The following is a 15,074-nucleotide window of genomic DNA, read 5'->3' on the forward strand; positions in this document are numbered from 1 at the left end:
TGGAGAACACTGCAGGAGACAGTGTGTGTGTGTGTGTATACATTTGAGTGCCAACTACCAATGCACTAGGACTCAGGGATTGTCAGCACTGCCAAGGATATGACACCAGCTCTGCAAAAAACAACCAGCAGATGGATGGATAGATGGACTGGTGGAAGTGGACGGAAATCCTTTACACTCAACGGGCACAGCGATGGACTAACACTGGCAGGGTTGAGACCTGACTGGTGGCCACCCAGTGCTGTCACTTGGGGGGGGGGGGGGGGGGGGGATTTTGCACAATCATGTTAATTATATACTTATTGAACAGAAGTGTCAATAGGCCATTTTCACATGTACTTGAAGGGTGAACACGGGTGTAGTTGATTAAATCAATTATGGTCCCATTCTAGTGTCACAGCCATTCATGTGAGCCAACATGCACAATACCAAGACCTTGGCCCACCTAAATAGAACAAAGCCACAATGAATGTTATTGATTACACCTGCAGAGACATGTCAACATGACTGTAAAAAGGGCCTGTGGCAATATACTTTGAATTTCGAGCTATAACTAACCAACACTTAATATACAATCACTCATCAAACTGCAACGTGCTTTGATTGTATGTCAAAGGAAAATGCTGGCATTTTTCATCTTGAGTGTCTCATAATTGTGGCTGCTCTGACTATGGGGCATCATGAGTCTGGAAAATTGGTCCTCATGCAGTTAGCCACAATAGCTAATCCAGCGGGCTAATTTCTGTGTTTACTTACGGTTGTGCTCAGAGACGAGCGTATCTTTGGAAAGCTTGTGGAGGCTTGTGCTGCTTGCCCCAAATTTTGAATTTAGCCCCTTTAAAATATAGATCTTGGAGTTCTGAGGTTCTGTTTGGCAGTGCAGATCTGAGATATTAAACAGCAGAGATTTAACATCCTATTAAAATACTATATATTCTTTTTATATATATATTTAACCTGCCAAGGTTCTTTGACTTACACCACATAAGAATGAATAGCTTTGAAAGATGACAAATGGGTAGATAGCTCAGCTTTGATTAAAAACAAGTCAGATAGAGCCTCACTTTAAAGTAAAATCTCAAAGATTTTCATTTAAATACATTTCCGTTAGGGCTAGAGCTGATCCGAACGCTTCAAAGCTTCGACCGTTTCCATGGTAATCAACCTCCAAATGCCTTTTTTAATTTTTTTTTAAAATATATATATGTAATAATAATTTATAAATCCCAAAATAGTCCATGAAATATGGATTAATCCCACAACATTATTTGTTATTCATTATCCAACATTAATTATTATCAGTTATTCTCTGTTTGTTGTGTGTAGAGGTGTGTGTGTGTACAGCGGTGCGGCAGCGGCACTGAAACGGTGGAGATGGAGACAGACAGACAGACAGAAGAACATGTCAGCCTACCGCGCCGTGCTGCTCCACAAAGCTTCGAATACCTTCGAATATTTCTCACCGAAGCTTTGAAGACCAAAAAATGCCAATCGGGACAGCCCTAGTTAGGGCGCTATCGCCGAATGAAGTAACACAATGGAGATTGAGCCTATATGGCCCACTGGTGAAAGCCCTTGCATTTTCAGTATTACAGTACGAACTGGGTGTCTGTGGCGACATTACTGGGAAAATCGCAAGTGGCGATGCTGTTTGGAACTCTAGAAAGTGAAAACACACCTGCAATTACTGCTTATCGCCACAGATGCCGCCAAAGATACCGAAACGGAGATCTATCGATATTGTAACTTTAAGCTCACAATATATTAGTCGTGGGAGATGCAATATATTTACCTTCTGTTTGCTCTCATTTCTGTGTATGTTAAACAATATCATTTCAATCACCTAAGCAAAAACAGCATGACATCAGAAAAAAAAACCTGACAGCTCAATACATCAATACTCTCTCAGTTCTGCAGGTCAAGCTCATTGGCCAACAGTTAAGGCCATTTTTAAACCAGAATGTCAATTTCCATCTCTGGAATCTGCAACCAGCCAGCTGAGTCAAAGTCAATCTGGAGCACTGCATCGGCACAGTCTCCTTCGCAGAAATATGATCACATAATGGCACTTGAAATGTCAAAGCGCTGGGGAATCTCATCGATCTGCTGATTTATCCAATCACTGGTTATCAGTAACAGCAGCGGCACGTAGGAAATGGACATTTCCATCCACATTTCCTGTCTACGTTACATTCCCTGATGAAAGTGTGACATTCTTACGGTACACATGTGGCATTTACTGTCTGTAGTAATAGTGACCTGCGTGGACTTTCTGGCTTATTATATCCCTAATGGTATCACTCACATATACTTCTACATGTTCTTTACTCTTACCAATGAGCTTGTATTCCTGTAGGGATCCATAGTTTGGGAAACCATTTTCATTATTGCATTCAAATGTTAACACCATACAGCTTTTGGATGGCTCCAAGTGACAATATACATGTGTTCATACACAACTGCTCATATAAATTTGATGTACAGGTAAATAATTAGAGTGAACTATTGGTACAGAGGGAACAGAGGCTGAATGCTCCCCGGGTTAACCGGCTTCCAGGGATTTTACAATGTTTGTGCAAGATGCACACAAACACATTCATATTATTTGAACATCATTTGGCCAACCTATACATTAAATGGAAGTTCTCTGAGTATCACAAACCTATGCTCATCTCCCCTATTGATATGGCATCCTCATGATGCTTAGGAGGTGGGGGCAAAACTCTATCCCAGATAGATAGAGAAGAGCTGTATAAACAGCGACCCAGATCCTCCACCATCCACACAGGAATACGCACACAGGCACGTAGCCTTCACACACAAGTGCACTCAGGTCGAATATTTATGGAATCGAACAGACTTTAACCAACACACTACACTGAACTGGTAAATTAAAATGAAGTGAGAATAAATTGACAGACAGAGAGAGAGAGAGAGAGAGAGAGAGAGACAGGTGACCTGGTAGCGTCGTCATCTCTTCCTTCACTCTCTGCTCTTGTCTTCATGTTTCTACCTTCACTCTCTGCTCTTGTCTTCATGTTTCTACCTTCACTCTCTGCTCTTGTCTTCATGTTTCTACCCAGAGAGACTCCTGTGCACAAAGATGCAGGGGGAAAATCCGTCCCGTCTATCGAGCGTCCCACCGACGCCCACAACAGCTCTCTGCAACAACTCTCTGTGCAAAGCAACCTCATATTGAAATTCACCCCACGCTCCCAATACTGCACATGCACTCTCTCTCTCTCTCTCTCTCTCTCTCTCTCTCTCTTTCTCTCTCTCTCTTTCTTCCCTATTCAACAGGGATTTGTGCATGTGTGTGATGGGGAAACAGATGATGTCGGATAGTGTTGCAACAACCCAGATCTGGATGCATCCACTCATCCATCCGTTTATTGCACGTTAAAAAAAAGACATCCAGCTGCATGCCCTCCCAGCATCTTAAAGCCACTGGGTCACCCAACGAGCCCATACAGCCACCCTGGTCACCCATCCATCCAGCCACACAGTCATTCAACCACCAGCACCAGCTGCTTTATACCCTTCACCATCTGCGGATCAATCCAACCTGCCACCCAGTGATAACAGTCATCCGAGCAGCCACCGAACAGGCCACCCAGTCACCCACCCACCCAGCTGAGCATCCCAACTCTCTCTCCTCCAGTGGAAGAAGTGCGCGCCGGCCGGGCTGAAGGAGCGTCTTACCTTGAGCGCCTCTATATCCAAAGACGTCGACCGGTCCATGATGGAGAAGTGAAGCGCTGCAAATCAGTCACGGAAATAGAGGAGTCCCACAGGCGAAGAAGAAGATGAGAGAGGGGAAAAGAGATTAAAAAACGGAGACAGAAAAAAAAAAAGTTGGAATGCTCTCTAGAGTCCCAAACTCTGCTGCGGCAACATCCTCTGGATTATTGTTAGAATTAGATTATTAATAATCCACCACGGCGACGGATTCTCTCAGTTTCATTCCTCCCGGTGGGTCGCTTGGTAAAATCAGGACTCCATACCGTGGAAGTCCCCAACCCACACCTCCGGTTCCGTGCAGAGGATGAAGGGAATAAAAGAGATAGAATAAGCTGTGCGTAATGTTTCAAAATGCGGCTTTTGCGCACTTGACGATCCGGTATACGTCTGCTTTTTTTGTTTTACATCTGAGTAAGAGACATTCCTCCCACTGCAGGAATGAAGCCGGGGTTTTTAGACTCTCCTGTCAGTCGGTCAGCTGGATAAATGCCGTTATATCCCGTTGAATCCCGGTAAAATGTGAGTGTGAGTGTGAGGTTTGTGTCTGCTCAGTGCAGTGGTCGGCAAACTGGAGAGAAGGAGTCCGGATCAGACAGATGAGATTCTGCCTTGCCTGGGCGACTTCCATGCGGCAAACCGCCAGAGATATCAGCTCTCCACGAAAGAAAAGGGAAAGATAGAGAGAGAGACAGGGAGAGAGAGGGAGAGAGAGAGAGGGGGGTCAGAGAGAGAGAGAGAGAGAGAGGAGGAAAAGGAGGAGAGAGACCTGGTGGGAGAAATGCTGAAGAGAGGAGATGAGGAGAGCTGCGAGAGTTGAGACGAGAGGAGGGAAGGAAGGAAGGAAGGTTTATGCTGTATATTATTCCAATGACTGACGCACCGGTGTGTGTGCGTGTGTGTGTGTGTGTGTTTGTGTGTGTGTGACAGAGAAAGAGGGAGGGAGGGAGGGAAGAGAGGAGAGGAGAGGAGAGGAGAGGAGAGGAGAGGTAAAGGCTCCTTCTAATCAAGTAGATGAATCGAAAATGCTGCTTTGCCACTGAAGACAAGAGAGAGATTTAAATGCAGAGGCTGTTGGAAGGCTGTGGCAGAAAGTCTGGGGTTGCTGCCTGTGTGTGTGTGTGTGTGTGTGTGTGTGTGTGTGTGTGTGTGTGTGTGTGTGTGTGTGTGCGTGCGTGCGTGCGTGTGTGTGTGTGTGTGTGTGTGTGAGTGTGCAGACAATGCAGAGGCACTGAACTGGTACAGTATGACTATATATGAATATTACAGAAACATAATCATGTTGTGACTGTGGATACAGTAGGCCTACAGAAAAATGGATAAATAGATCATATTTATCTGAATAGGCCTACATAAACTTTCCTCCATCCTTTCTTTCATCTTGCTTTCTTTCTTTCTTTCTTTCTTTCTTTGTTATAGTGCAAATTGTCTTCACCCTTCTCCTGTATAACAAGGTGTCGCCGCCTGCCGACCACCAGGGCTTTTTATTATCTGTCACACACCTTCTGAATAAGTAGAAGGAGCAGAGAAGCAGAGGAGAGGAGAGGAGAGGAGAGGAAAAAGAGAGGTGTGGTGTGGTGTGGTGCCGTAAGGAGGAGAGGAGAGGAGAGGAGAGGAGAGGAGAGGTGACAAATCAAGAAGAGCAGTAGAGAGGAAAGTAGAGAAGGAAAAGAGATATAGGAGAGGAGACATTATGAGATGATGTGTGGTGACAAAAGTAAGAACGGGAAGGAGAGGAGAGGTGACAAATGAAGAAGAGCAGTGAAGAGAAGAGAAGGAAAAGAGAGATAGGAGATTATGAGAGGAGGTGTGGTGGCAAAAGGAGGAAAGGAAAGGAGAGGTTACATATCAACAAGAGCAGTGGAGAGGAAAAAGGAAAAGAGAAGAAAAAGAGATATAGGAGAGGAGATATTATGTGAGGAGGTGTGGTGACAAAAGGAGGAAAGGGAAGGAGAGGAGAGGTGACAAATGAAGAAGAGCAGTGGAGAGGAAAGTAGAGAAGGAAAAGAGAGATAGGGGAGGAGATATTATGGGAAGAGGTGTGGTGACAAAAGGAGGAGAGGAGAGCAGGGGAAAGGAAAGGAGGAAAAGACACACGGTAAGGTGACAAAAAGAGGAGAGGAGGAGAGGAGGAGGGGGAAGACGAGAGAGGTAGCTTACTGTTAATGTCCATCTCTACATGTCCTTCTCTGTTAGTGACACGTTCCAAAGCACAATCTGTTATTATCTCAGTTTATGGCAGATTGTTCTCTTCAAACTCTGAGGTACGTAATCTGTAGTTTGGGATAAAAATGTCCCAAAATTCAGAGTATTGTGTAAAAGAAATAAACAATAAGTTGTATAACTTTGGCAGTACCAAACTAATTTCAAGTCAGAATATGACATTAAATAGCTTTTAAAAAAGAAAAAAAGAAAAAGAAATTACCAACTGCGTTGTCATCTGCAGACCTGTGCTATCTTTATCAGTTGCAATTTACTCATTTTACGTCTGCCCTCCTAACCTATAGCATTAGATATGATGACTGCAGGCATGCAAGAAGACAGGTTGGATATGCTGAATAATGTTCCCTGTTCAGACCTCCTCTGCTAACCAAGCAGAAAACACCTCGCCATGTTGTAACAAGAAGGGATGTGATTATCATTTCACCCAATCACGTTCCGCTGAGGATGTAAACCACAAGAATTATTATCCATTTTATAATTAATCAATATGCTGCAAGTCTGCAAAGCTCAAACGCTGTGTGTTTAGCTGCATCTTTTATTTCCAAAAACAGTGTATATACTAGTGTATAATATATAATTAAAGCAGCAGCGGGTAGAAATGGAGCAAATATGATCAAAAAAAGTTATTTTTATAAAACGGTCACTATATCCTGACAGTAGTGCACGAGACAGGTAATATGAAAAAAATCATGTGCCTCTGTATCCTCCGGTGCTCCTAATGGCATCTGCAAGATTTCACAGACCGGAGTAAAACAACCAATCAGAGCCGAGCTGGAGCCTGCCGTCTCTGAGCAGCTGTCCATCACTCGCGAACTCCGATCAAACGGTCAAACTAGGCAGCGCTGATCAAATATGAATCAATATTCTGTTACTGTAATGCCTATTTCTCTCCTCAAATGTTTTCAGAAACATCTTGTAGTGTTCTGTTTAGCTGTAAAATGAGAACGTTTGTGACCCAGCAGCCATGTTGAGATCAGTTTAGGAAATACCAAGCACCGCCCACCAGCTAAACAGTACACTACAAGATGTTACTGAAGATGCTGATCAGCGCTGCCTAGTTTGACCGTTTGATCGGAGTTCACGAGTGATTGACAGCTGCCTCCGCTGAATGAACAGCCAATAGGAACGCTCTCTCTCTGAAATGACTTGTGATTGGCCAAAGTCTCCCGTCACAGGCTATTTTATTTTTAAAGCCTGAAAACAGAGCCATGAGGAGGTGCAGAAGTGTAGTTTTCTCTCAGAACACTTGAATTACAATATGCTGAAAGGTTATTATGGGATTTTTTGCCCAATGATGCCAAAAACCTTCTGCCTACTGCAGCTTTAAAAGAATACATGTTTCTCAGATGTATAGGCTTAAAGTGAAGTGAATGGACAACAGGATGTCCCAAAATTAATGGATTTGTGTCTGTGAAGCCACATTTACAGTATTTCTTTAGTATCAACATTGTAGTTGATGTACGACCTCTATGACTCCTCCACGATGGCATCATCCGTGGCTGCTGCAACTTCAAAGCCTCTATATTAAGGACCATTTCAAGTCCTTTCCACTTTACATTAGCTCGGTGTCCTATAGACTTCAAGTGCTGTAAGCTTGTGTTCAATTTAATGGAATTGCCTATGAGAGTGGTCACACATGCATTCACACATTTGTGTTGCTGTACAGAGCTCAGACACACACACAGATAGGCCTATTGAATAGCACACTAGAGAACACAGAGGAACATTTGTTGAGGGAGTCGGTCAGAGATAACGAACATCATATTAATGAATGCCTCCTCACTCATTCTCTCTGCTCCCTCCTCTCTGTTTGTCTGGCTCTCCTCTTTGCTGCTTTTCTTTCTTCGCTCTCACCCTCTCTCTATCTTCCCCTCTTCATCCCTCTCGCTGTCTCTCTGTTGCTGCTTTGCCTCCAATCCCTCTCTATCCCAACATCTCTCTCTCTTGACGTTGCACTCTCTCTCTCTCTCTCACTTGCACTCTATTTTCTGCTCCTCTGTAACTCAGGGACCCCCGCCACCTCCACCTCCCCACCACCGTCTCTCTCTTTCTTTTCTATAAACTTTGTGCTGTCGGGCAATTAATCATTTTTCCGAGGACTCGTTATTTTTTATAAGGGAGAGCGGCTGACATCAGATACGGACACCCAGTCCTGTGCCAGCTGGATATGACATCACCCATCTCTCCCCTCTCTCTCCCTCTTTCTCTCTCTCTGCCTCCAATCCTCCCTCTGCCTTTCCCTGCATTTTCAAACACCATGAACAGTTTTCCTCTCCCTCCATACTCTCATTTACTTGACTTTACATATCTGCTGCTGCTTGCCCACAAATGCAAATGTACAGAGTCCCTCTCCCTGACGACTTTATTGCCACAACTGTTCGTCAGAAACAAAGAAGCACTATACTAAATGTCACGAAAATGCACATGAATTCATCACATGTGAAACATCATTTCCCATGGGGTACTTTTGTGTTTTTTTCACATTTCACTATTGCTCTTCGTTTTCTATGTATATCTCTCCTTATTCCTTAACGATGGTATACTGAAGTCTCCATCCCGACTATGTAGTGTGTCATTTTACCTGCCCTGTCGCTCTAAAGAACCATGATGCAGCTGTGCAGTGGCAGCATCTGACTTTAACAGGCTTCTCTGTCTCTCTCTCCATCCCTCTGCTCTCTCCCTCTTACAACACTCTTCTAGGCGGTGATCAGATAGGAGCTTTATTCTTCTGCTTAAATGCAAAGTGCAGCTGTTTGCTTTGCTCGCTGCAGAGAGAGAGAGAAAGGATGCCTATGGGAGGGTCACAATTTTCATGTTGCCATGCAGCACAAAGTTTGACAGCAACTTGCAAGTTATTGGTTAGCATTAGCATTAGCTAATCTGAGAGAACGTAGGGGATGCATGTGGAAATGGAGATGAGGAAGTTAGTGATATGTTAGAAGCAAACCTGATCTCATGGGAAGGCTTATAAATAGCACAACATTTTAAGGACATTCTACGTGTCATAATAACGCATTTTAGCTTTTCACTTTTAATTTATATGCCACATTGTTACTGTGAGATGGTAGCGGTTATGTTTAGGCAACATAAACACTTAGTTAGGTTTAGGAAAAACATCATGGTTGGGCTTAAAGTAACTACGTAAACTAAGTAAAATACATACAGAAACAATGTACGGAAACATGTCACAAACGTCACTGACGTAACTTCAGAATAACTCAACAACACTTTAAGACATGACGTGCCACGTGTATTTGATCAAGTGGTCTGATGAATGATTCAGTACAAATGCTTATTTTTGTCTGAATTTAACCGTCTCTCTACATCTTTCTTTGGGAGAATAAACACTTTGTGAACATCTCCATATTGTTATCTCTCCATGACAGCTGAATTATCAGAGCAGTTATAGTTTTGAAACGATCAGTCTATTATGCAATTTGTTGATTAATAGAAAAATGAATCTGCAACAATTACAAAGATTGATTAATCGTTTAAGTCACTTCTTAAGCAAAACTGCCAAATATTCACTGGCCATTGCTTCTTGAATGTGAATATTTTCTAGCTTTTCTTAGTCCTCTATGACAGTAAACTGAATATCTTTGGGTTTTGGACAAAACAAGCATTTTATGTCAACTTGGGATTTGGGAAATAGTGTTACATTTTTAATTATTTTCACACATACTGCATCAGTTAATTCAGAAAACAGCCTGAGCAGCCATCCCTAAAACAAAACGTTTACCAGAGGCAATCTGTGGCACAGCTTATTAACTTATGTGACCTTTTACGTTAGTTCAGCAACTTCAGTTCTACGTAATAACCATGCAAGGCAATTCCGAGGGAATCATTTCTCAAATTCTGCAACCAACCAAGCCCAACAAGTCTGGGGATGTTTCCATGATGGAGTTGCTATAGAGCGAATGAACTGTGGTTTAACAAGACTGCAAAATGTACTGATTGTTTCACGGTGCATTGGCTTTAATATTCCAACATGCGTTTCATTTCAGCAATGTGTGTGTGTGTGTGTGAGAGAGAGAGAGGTAGAGAGAGAGAGGTAGAGAGAGAGAGAGAGAGAGAGAGAGAGACAGAGATGGTGAAATTTTTAGACTAGACTAGACTTCCTTCTTTCATACATAAATAATCACTTCATTCATCCCTTGGTAATTTGTGCTTGTCTTATTAATATGCCATTCAGTTTCACTCCAAAAGTATTGCTCTCGCCACCATTTAGCAGAAGATTCTCGAGCATTGGTTTCCTCCAGCAGGTCATTAGACCTTGCAACAAACCACTTTTGCGTCAAGCCATTAACACCCTCCAAAGAAAATGCCTATTTTTATTAGTATTTTTTTTTTTAATTAAAAGATGTATCAGTGCATTTTCAACACTATTTACCACCTGATAGTAATATTATGTGGCTAAGGGCTGAATTCCATCAATAGAGAGTGTACCACCTGAGTAGGCAGGCAATCTAAAAGACAGAAAAGCTATTTTGCACTACAGAGAGCTCGCAACAAAGTAAACTAGATTAGCCACTTCCTCTCGCTTGCCTTTGGGATGGAGCCAGGGAATTACACCAAGTGGCCGGGGAAGTAGAAACCCATGTCCAATGTGATGCAATCCAGTACAATATCCTTTGTATTATATCATAATTTACATATTTTCCGTGTGTGTGTATATATAGCCTGTGTGTGTGTAACTGTACTGTATATATTCCTTTTAAATATAATTTATTGCTTCCTTTAGTGCTACTTTTGTATACTTTATTCTATTTTATTGCCTATTTTATTGTTTATTTGTACTCTAATTTAAATATTTGAAAATCTGTTTATACATTTTCTGTGCAGCGTGGAGGGGGCTACAACAGCATTTCATTTTGCAATCCTTATATCAAGCTGTAAAGCCATAAAGTCACAGGAACGATTTGAGAGACCAGGACCAAAGCACACTGGAGCACACAGATTTAAGGCAATCAACTTTATTAGAAGACTAACGTCTCGACGCCAACTGCATCTTCATCAGGATCAAGTTTTGATTCCTGTTACAAGGCCTACTATTACTTGTGAAACGGTTGAAGAGCATTTAACCTCCTTTCTTCAGGCCATTATAGTCATTTTGTTGAAGCTGCAGTTTCTTGTTGTGTTGCATTAGACTGCATTATATTGAAATGTGTAAAGCATCTGCATACAATTGTAGTATGAAAAAAACCCCAAACAAACCAAAGAAATCAAAGATTTAGTCACCACTGCTAAAGTTTTCACAGGTAATAGTAATGTTTATTGCAAAGCTAATGTACTGCATTACATTAGTCACAAAGTGCTGAGGTGTAATTTCAAGGGGAGACAGGGAGACATGTCACCCTCAATGATTTCACATAAATCATTTGTCCCCCTCAATTAACTCTATGAAGTGTCTGCGACAATCTCACCACTCCCAGAACATACGAGAGGGAGAAACAGAGAGACACATTCTGCAGTCCTCGGTTCAGGTGTCACATTCGCTCACACTTTTGACAAATAGCAGGCCAAGCTGCGGAGCAGTAACTTAATCAGGGGGAAATGTTCACTCAGCCATCTGACTCATTTCAAGTGTTGAAACACATTCCCAATGGAAAAATAACAAATGAAGTAAACTAAATTATGGTAGCATGTAGATTAAAATATTATTGATCATTTTGTATAGTGACTTCAGATAAACATCGATATAATTCTTTGTCTGATAGCTGATGTGCTTTGGAAAGCCTGGTTCATAAACAGGATCAGTCAACCTAATGTTGCAGGTTTAAATTACATCTGCATTTTTAATGCAGCCTATAACCTGTCTGTTGTACAAAATTGCTCTTTTTTGCATTGGAGCCCAACCACAAAACAAGAAATTTCCATGTTGCAACTGCAGAGACAGTGCCTAATTTTATCCAGTTACTTATTCATTAAAATCAGTATAATTAATCATCAGTGACAAAGGGCTTTTTCATAGATATCCATTGCACTTTTTTGGGGGTTTGCCATTATTCTGCTACTGTAGAGATCTACAACTACAACTAGCATGCTCTTTTCTCAATACACTGTTCAGGTCAGGATGCCATGATAAGTGTCAATTATTGCATAGTAGTATGCAGTGTATTAATATTAAATGGCGTATTGGTAAGGCCTAGGCTATAATTATAAGATAAGATAAGATACGATACTCCTTTATTAGTCCCGCAGTGGGGAAATTTGCAGTGTACAGCAGCAAAGGGGTTAGTGCAAAAAACAAGATGCATCAGCTAACAAAATAAGAAAAGAGCTAAACAAAGTGTAACAAAATATGAACCATTTAAATAGAAGGAAGTATAAAAATAGGAGCAGTATGCACAGTATTGACAATAAACAGACTAGTAACAAAATTGCACAAGTGGAAAATGATATTGCACAGTGAGAATGAATGAATGAATGAATGAAATTCCACCTGAAAATATCAGGTTATTGTCAGTTTTTGGTGTGTAAGTGTAAGTGGTCTACTGGGAGCAGTGCTGGTTGTGGTCTACTGGGACCACAGATCTGTGATATACTGTATTTTGCGCCAGTAAAGGCTGTTGGGAATGACTATAAACATTGAAAAAAATATATATTACCATGTGATCCATTTATATCTATATAATATATAATATAATATCTATTTTTCTAGTAAGTATATTATGAGTATATAACATACATGTATAATAAACTGTAATTGTTTTGTGAGTAGCAGTATATACAGTATTGACAATAAACAGACAAGTAACAAAATTTAACAAGTGGAAAATGATATTGCACAGTGAGATTGAAATTAATGAATGAAATTCCACCTGAAACTATCAGGTTATTGTTCCTAATAGATGCTTCCTGCAGAGTTGAAAAATAAATATGACATCTAGATGTGAATACAAAGCAGTGTGTTTGTAAATTCCAGTGAGCGTAAAAAAAACTACAAATCCCAGAGGCTTCCGCACTTAAAAATCTCTGTCCGCTGATTGGTCGACTCAGCATCCAATCAGTTGGCGGAGACGTGTCTCGCAGTCAGAGCATCCTTCAGCCATGGCGTCTCTTTGGGCTAAATCCTCCATCAACCTGCCGGTCTTGTCTGTTTTCTTCCTCCTGCTGCTATGTCTGCCGCCCGGGGGAGGACAAAAGAAGAAGGAGGTAACGCTTCAACCATTTATATGAAAATTTCAGCGAATATTGTTGAGCTGTTTAATGAAAATGAGAGTATTAGTTGAACCTGCTGTCGACCGTTAAAGCTAGCGAACAGCAGTTAGGATAGACCGGAAGTGTTGTCGGAGCAACGCTCTGTTAAACACTGTTTGGGGACAATAAAAGCCTCGTGTGATGTAGATGAAAGAGACACTGTTTACAAGCTGTCCTTTTTTGTGATTAACTCTTTCCTGTATGATTAAGCTTTGTTAGCTTACTGTATAATATGACAAGCGTAGCTAATGTGCAGTCTACAGTATTCTGTAAAAAGTCCATTTGGTCTATAACAGGGGTCAGCAACCTTTACTATCAAGAGACATTTTAGGCAAAAGAAAAAATTCTGTCTGGAGCCGCAAAACATTTGAGCATTGTGATGAAGGTAACACAGTTTATAGTCTAAGTATATAGTATATAAGTCTAATGCAGTGAGGGACAAAGATAATAACAAAAATAAAGTTGTAATATAACGAGAAAAAAGTCGTAATATTGCGAGAAAAAAAGTTGTAATATTACGAGAATAAAGTCATAACTTTATGAGACAAAAAGTTGTAATATTACGTGAATAAATTCATAACTTTACGAGAAATTTTTTATTATTATTACGAGAGTAAAGTCATAACTTTACGAGAAAAAAAGTTGTAATAAAACGAGAATAAAGTCGTAATATTGCGAGAATAAAGTCATAACTTTACGAGAAAAAATAGTAATATTGCAAGAATAAAGCCATAACTTTACAAGAAAAAAAGTTGTATTATTATGAGAATAAAATTATAACTTTACGAGAAAAAAAGTTGTAATAATACGAGAATAAAGTCATAACTATACGAGAAGAAAAGTCGTTATATAACGAGAATAAAGTCATAACTTTACAAGAAAAAAGTCGTAATATTACAAGAATAAAGTCATAACTTTACGAGAAAAAAAGTCGTAATATTACGAGAAAAAAGTAATAACTTTACGAGAAAAAAGTCGTAATATTGCGAGAATAAAGTCATAACTTTACGAGAAAAAAAGTTGTAATATAACTTTACGAGAAAAAATTGCAATATTACGAGAATAAAGTCATAACTTTACGAGAAAAAAAGTCGTAATATAACAAGAAAAAAGTTGTAATTTTACGAGAAAAAAGACATAACTTTACGAGAAAAAAGTTGTAATATTGTGAGAATAAAGTCATAACTTTACAAGAAAAAAACTTGTAATATTACGAGAAAAAAGTCATAGCTTTACGAGAAAAAAGTCGTAATATTACGAGAATAAAGTCATAACTTTATGAGAAAAAAAGTCGTAATATTACGAGAATAAAGTCATAACTTTACGAGAAAAAAGTTGTAATATTACGAGAATACAGTCATAACTACGAGAATACAGTCATAACTTTACAAGAAAAAAAGTCGTAATATTACGATAATAAAGTCATAATTTGAAAATAACACGTAAAATTACTACTTTATAATATTATGGATTTATTCTCATAATACTAGGACTTTTTTCTCATAAACCTATGACTTTATTCTCGTAATATTACGTCTTTTCTCTCGTAAACCTATGACTTTATTCTTGAAATCTCAGATTTATTTTTTTCCCCTCAATGTGGCCCTAATACTCCGTCGTACCATAGACCTACAACAATGATAGTTAAAAATTAAAATGTAAACAAAAAACAGTTATTCATTTCCATTTTTATAAATCCACAAGGAACCACTGGAGAGGAGCTAAAGAGCCGCAGGTTGCAGACCCCTGGTCTGGGGGCACTACTAAAATACCCTATGTGTTTACATAGACACTCATAATATTTTAGCTTCAATATCGTTACTCCAAATCTTTGCTGCTTTGTCTCCAGTAAGGATTTTATTTTGAAATTCGTAAGTGCAGGAAGTGTTGTGCTTTACTTCTCGGTAGCTTAC

General features: G+C 40.1%; 2 protein-coding genes across 2 annotated transcripts in view; one reads left to right on the top strand and one right to left on the bottom strand.

Annotated features, from left to right (window-relative positions):
- The window catches only part of LOC119486018 (zeta-sarcoglycan), a 396,811-nt gene extending 392,349 nt beyond the window's left edge, over positions 1-4,462 (bottom strand). Inside the window, exon 1 of the mRNA XM_037765910.1 lies at positions 3,703-4,462. Within this exon, the coding sequence (XP_037621838.1) occupies positions 3,703-3,741 (39 nt within the window). The 5' untranslated portion in view covers positions 3,742-4,462. The remainder of the gene's footprint in view (positions 1-3,702) is intronic.
- Positions 4,463-12,962: 8,500 nt separating this feature from the next.
- Positions 12,963-15,074, top strand: part of tusc3 (tumor suppressor candidate 3) — an 85,851-nt gene continuing 83,739 nt past the window's right edge. The window contains exon 1 of the mRNA XM_037765095.1: positions 12,963-13,116. Within this exon, the coding sequence (XP_037621023.1) occupies positions 13,012-13,116 (105 nt within the window). The 5' untranslated portion in view covers positions 12,963-13,011. The remainder of the gene's footprint in view (positions 13,117-15,074) is intronic.

This window comes from Sebastes umbrosus, chromosome 3 (genome assembly GCF_015220745.1).
Source record: "Sebastes umbrosus isolate fSebUmb1 chromosome 3, fSebUmb1.pri, whole genome shotgun sequence".
NCBI lineage: Eukaryota > Metazoa > Chordata > Actinopteri > Perciformes > Sebastidae > Sebastes > Sebastes umbrosus.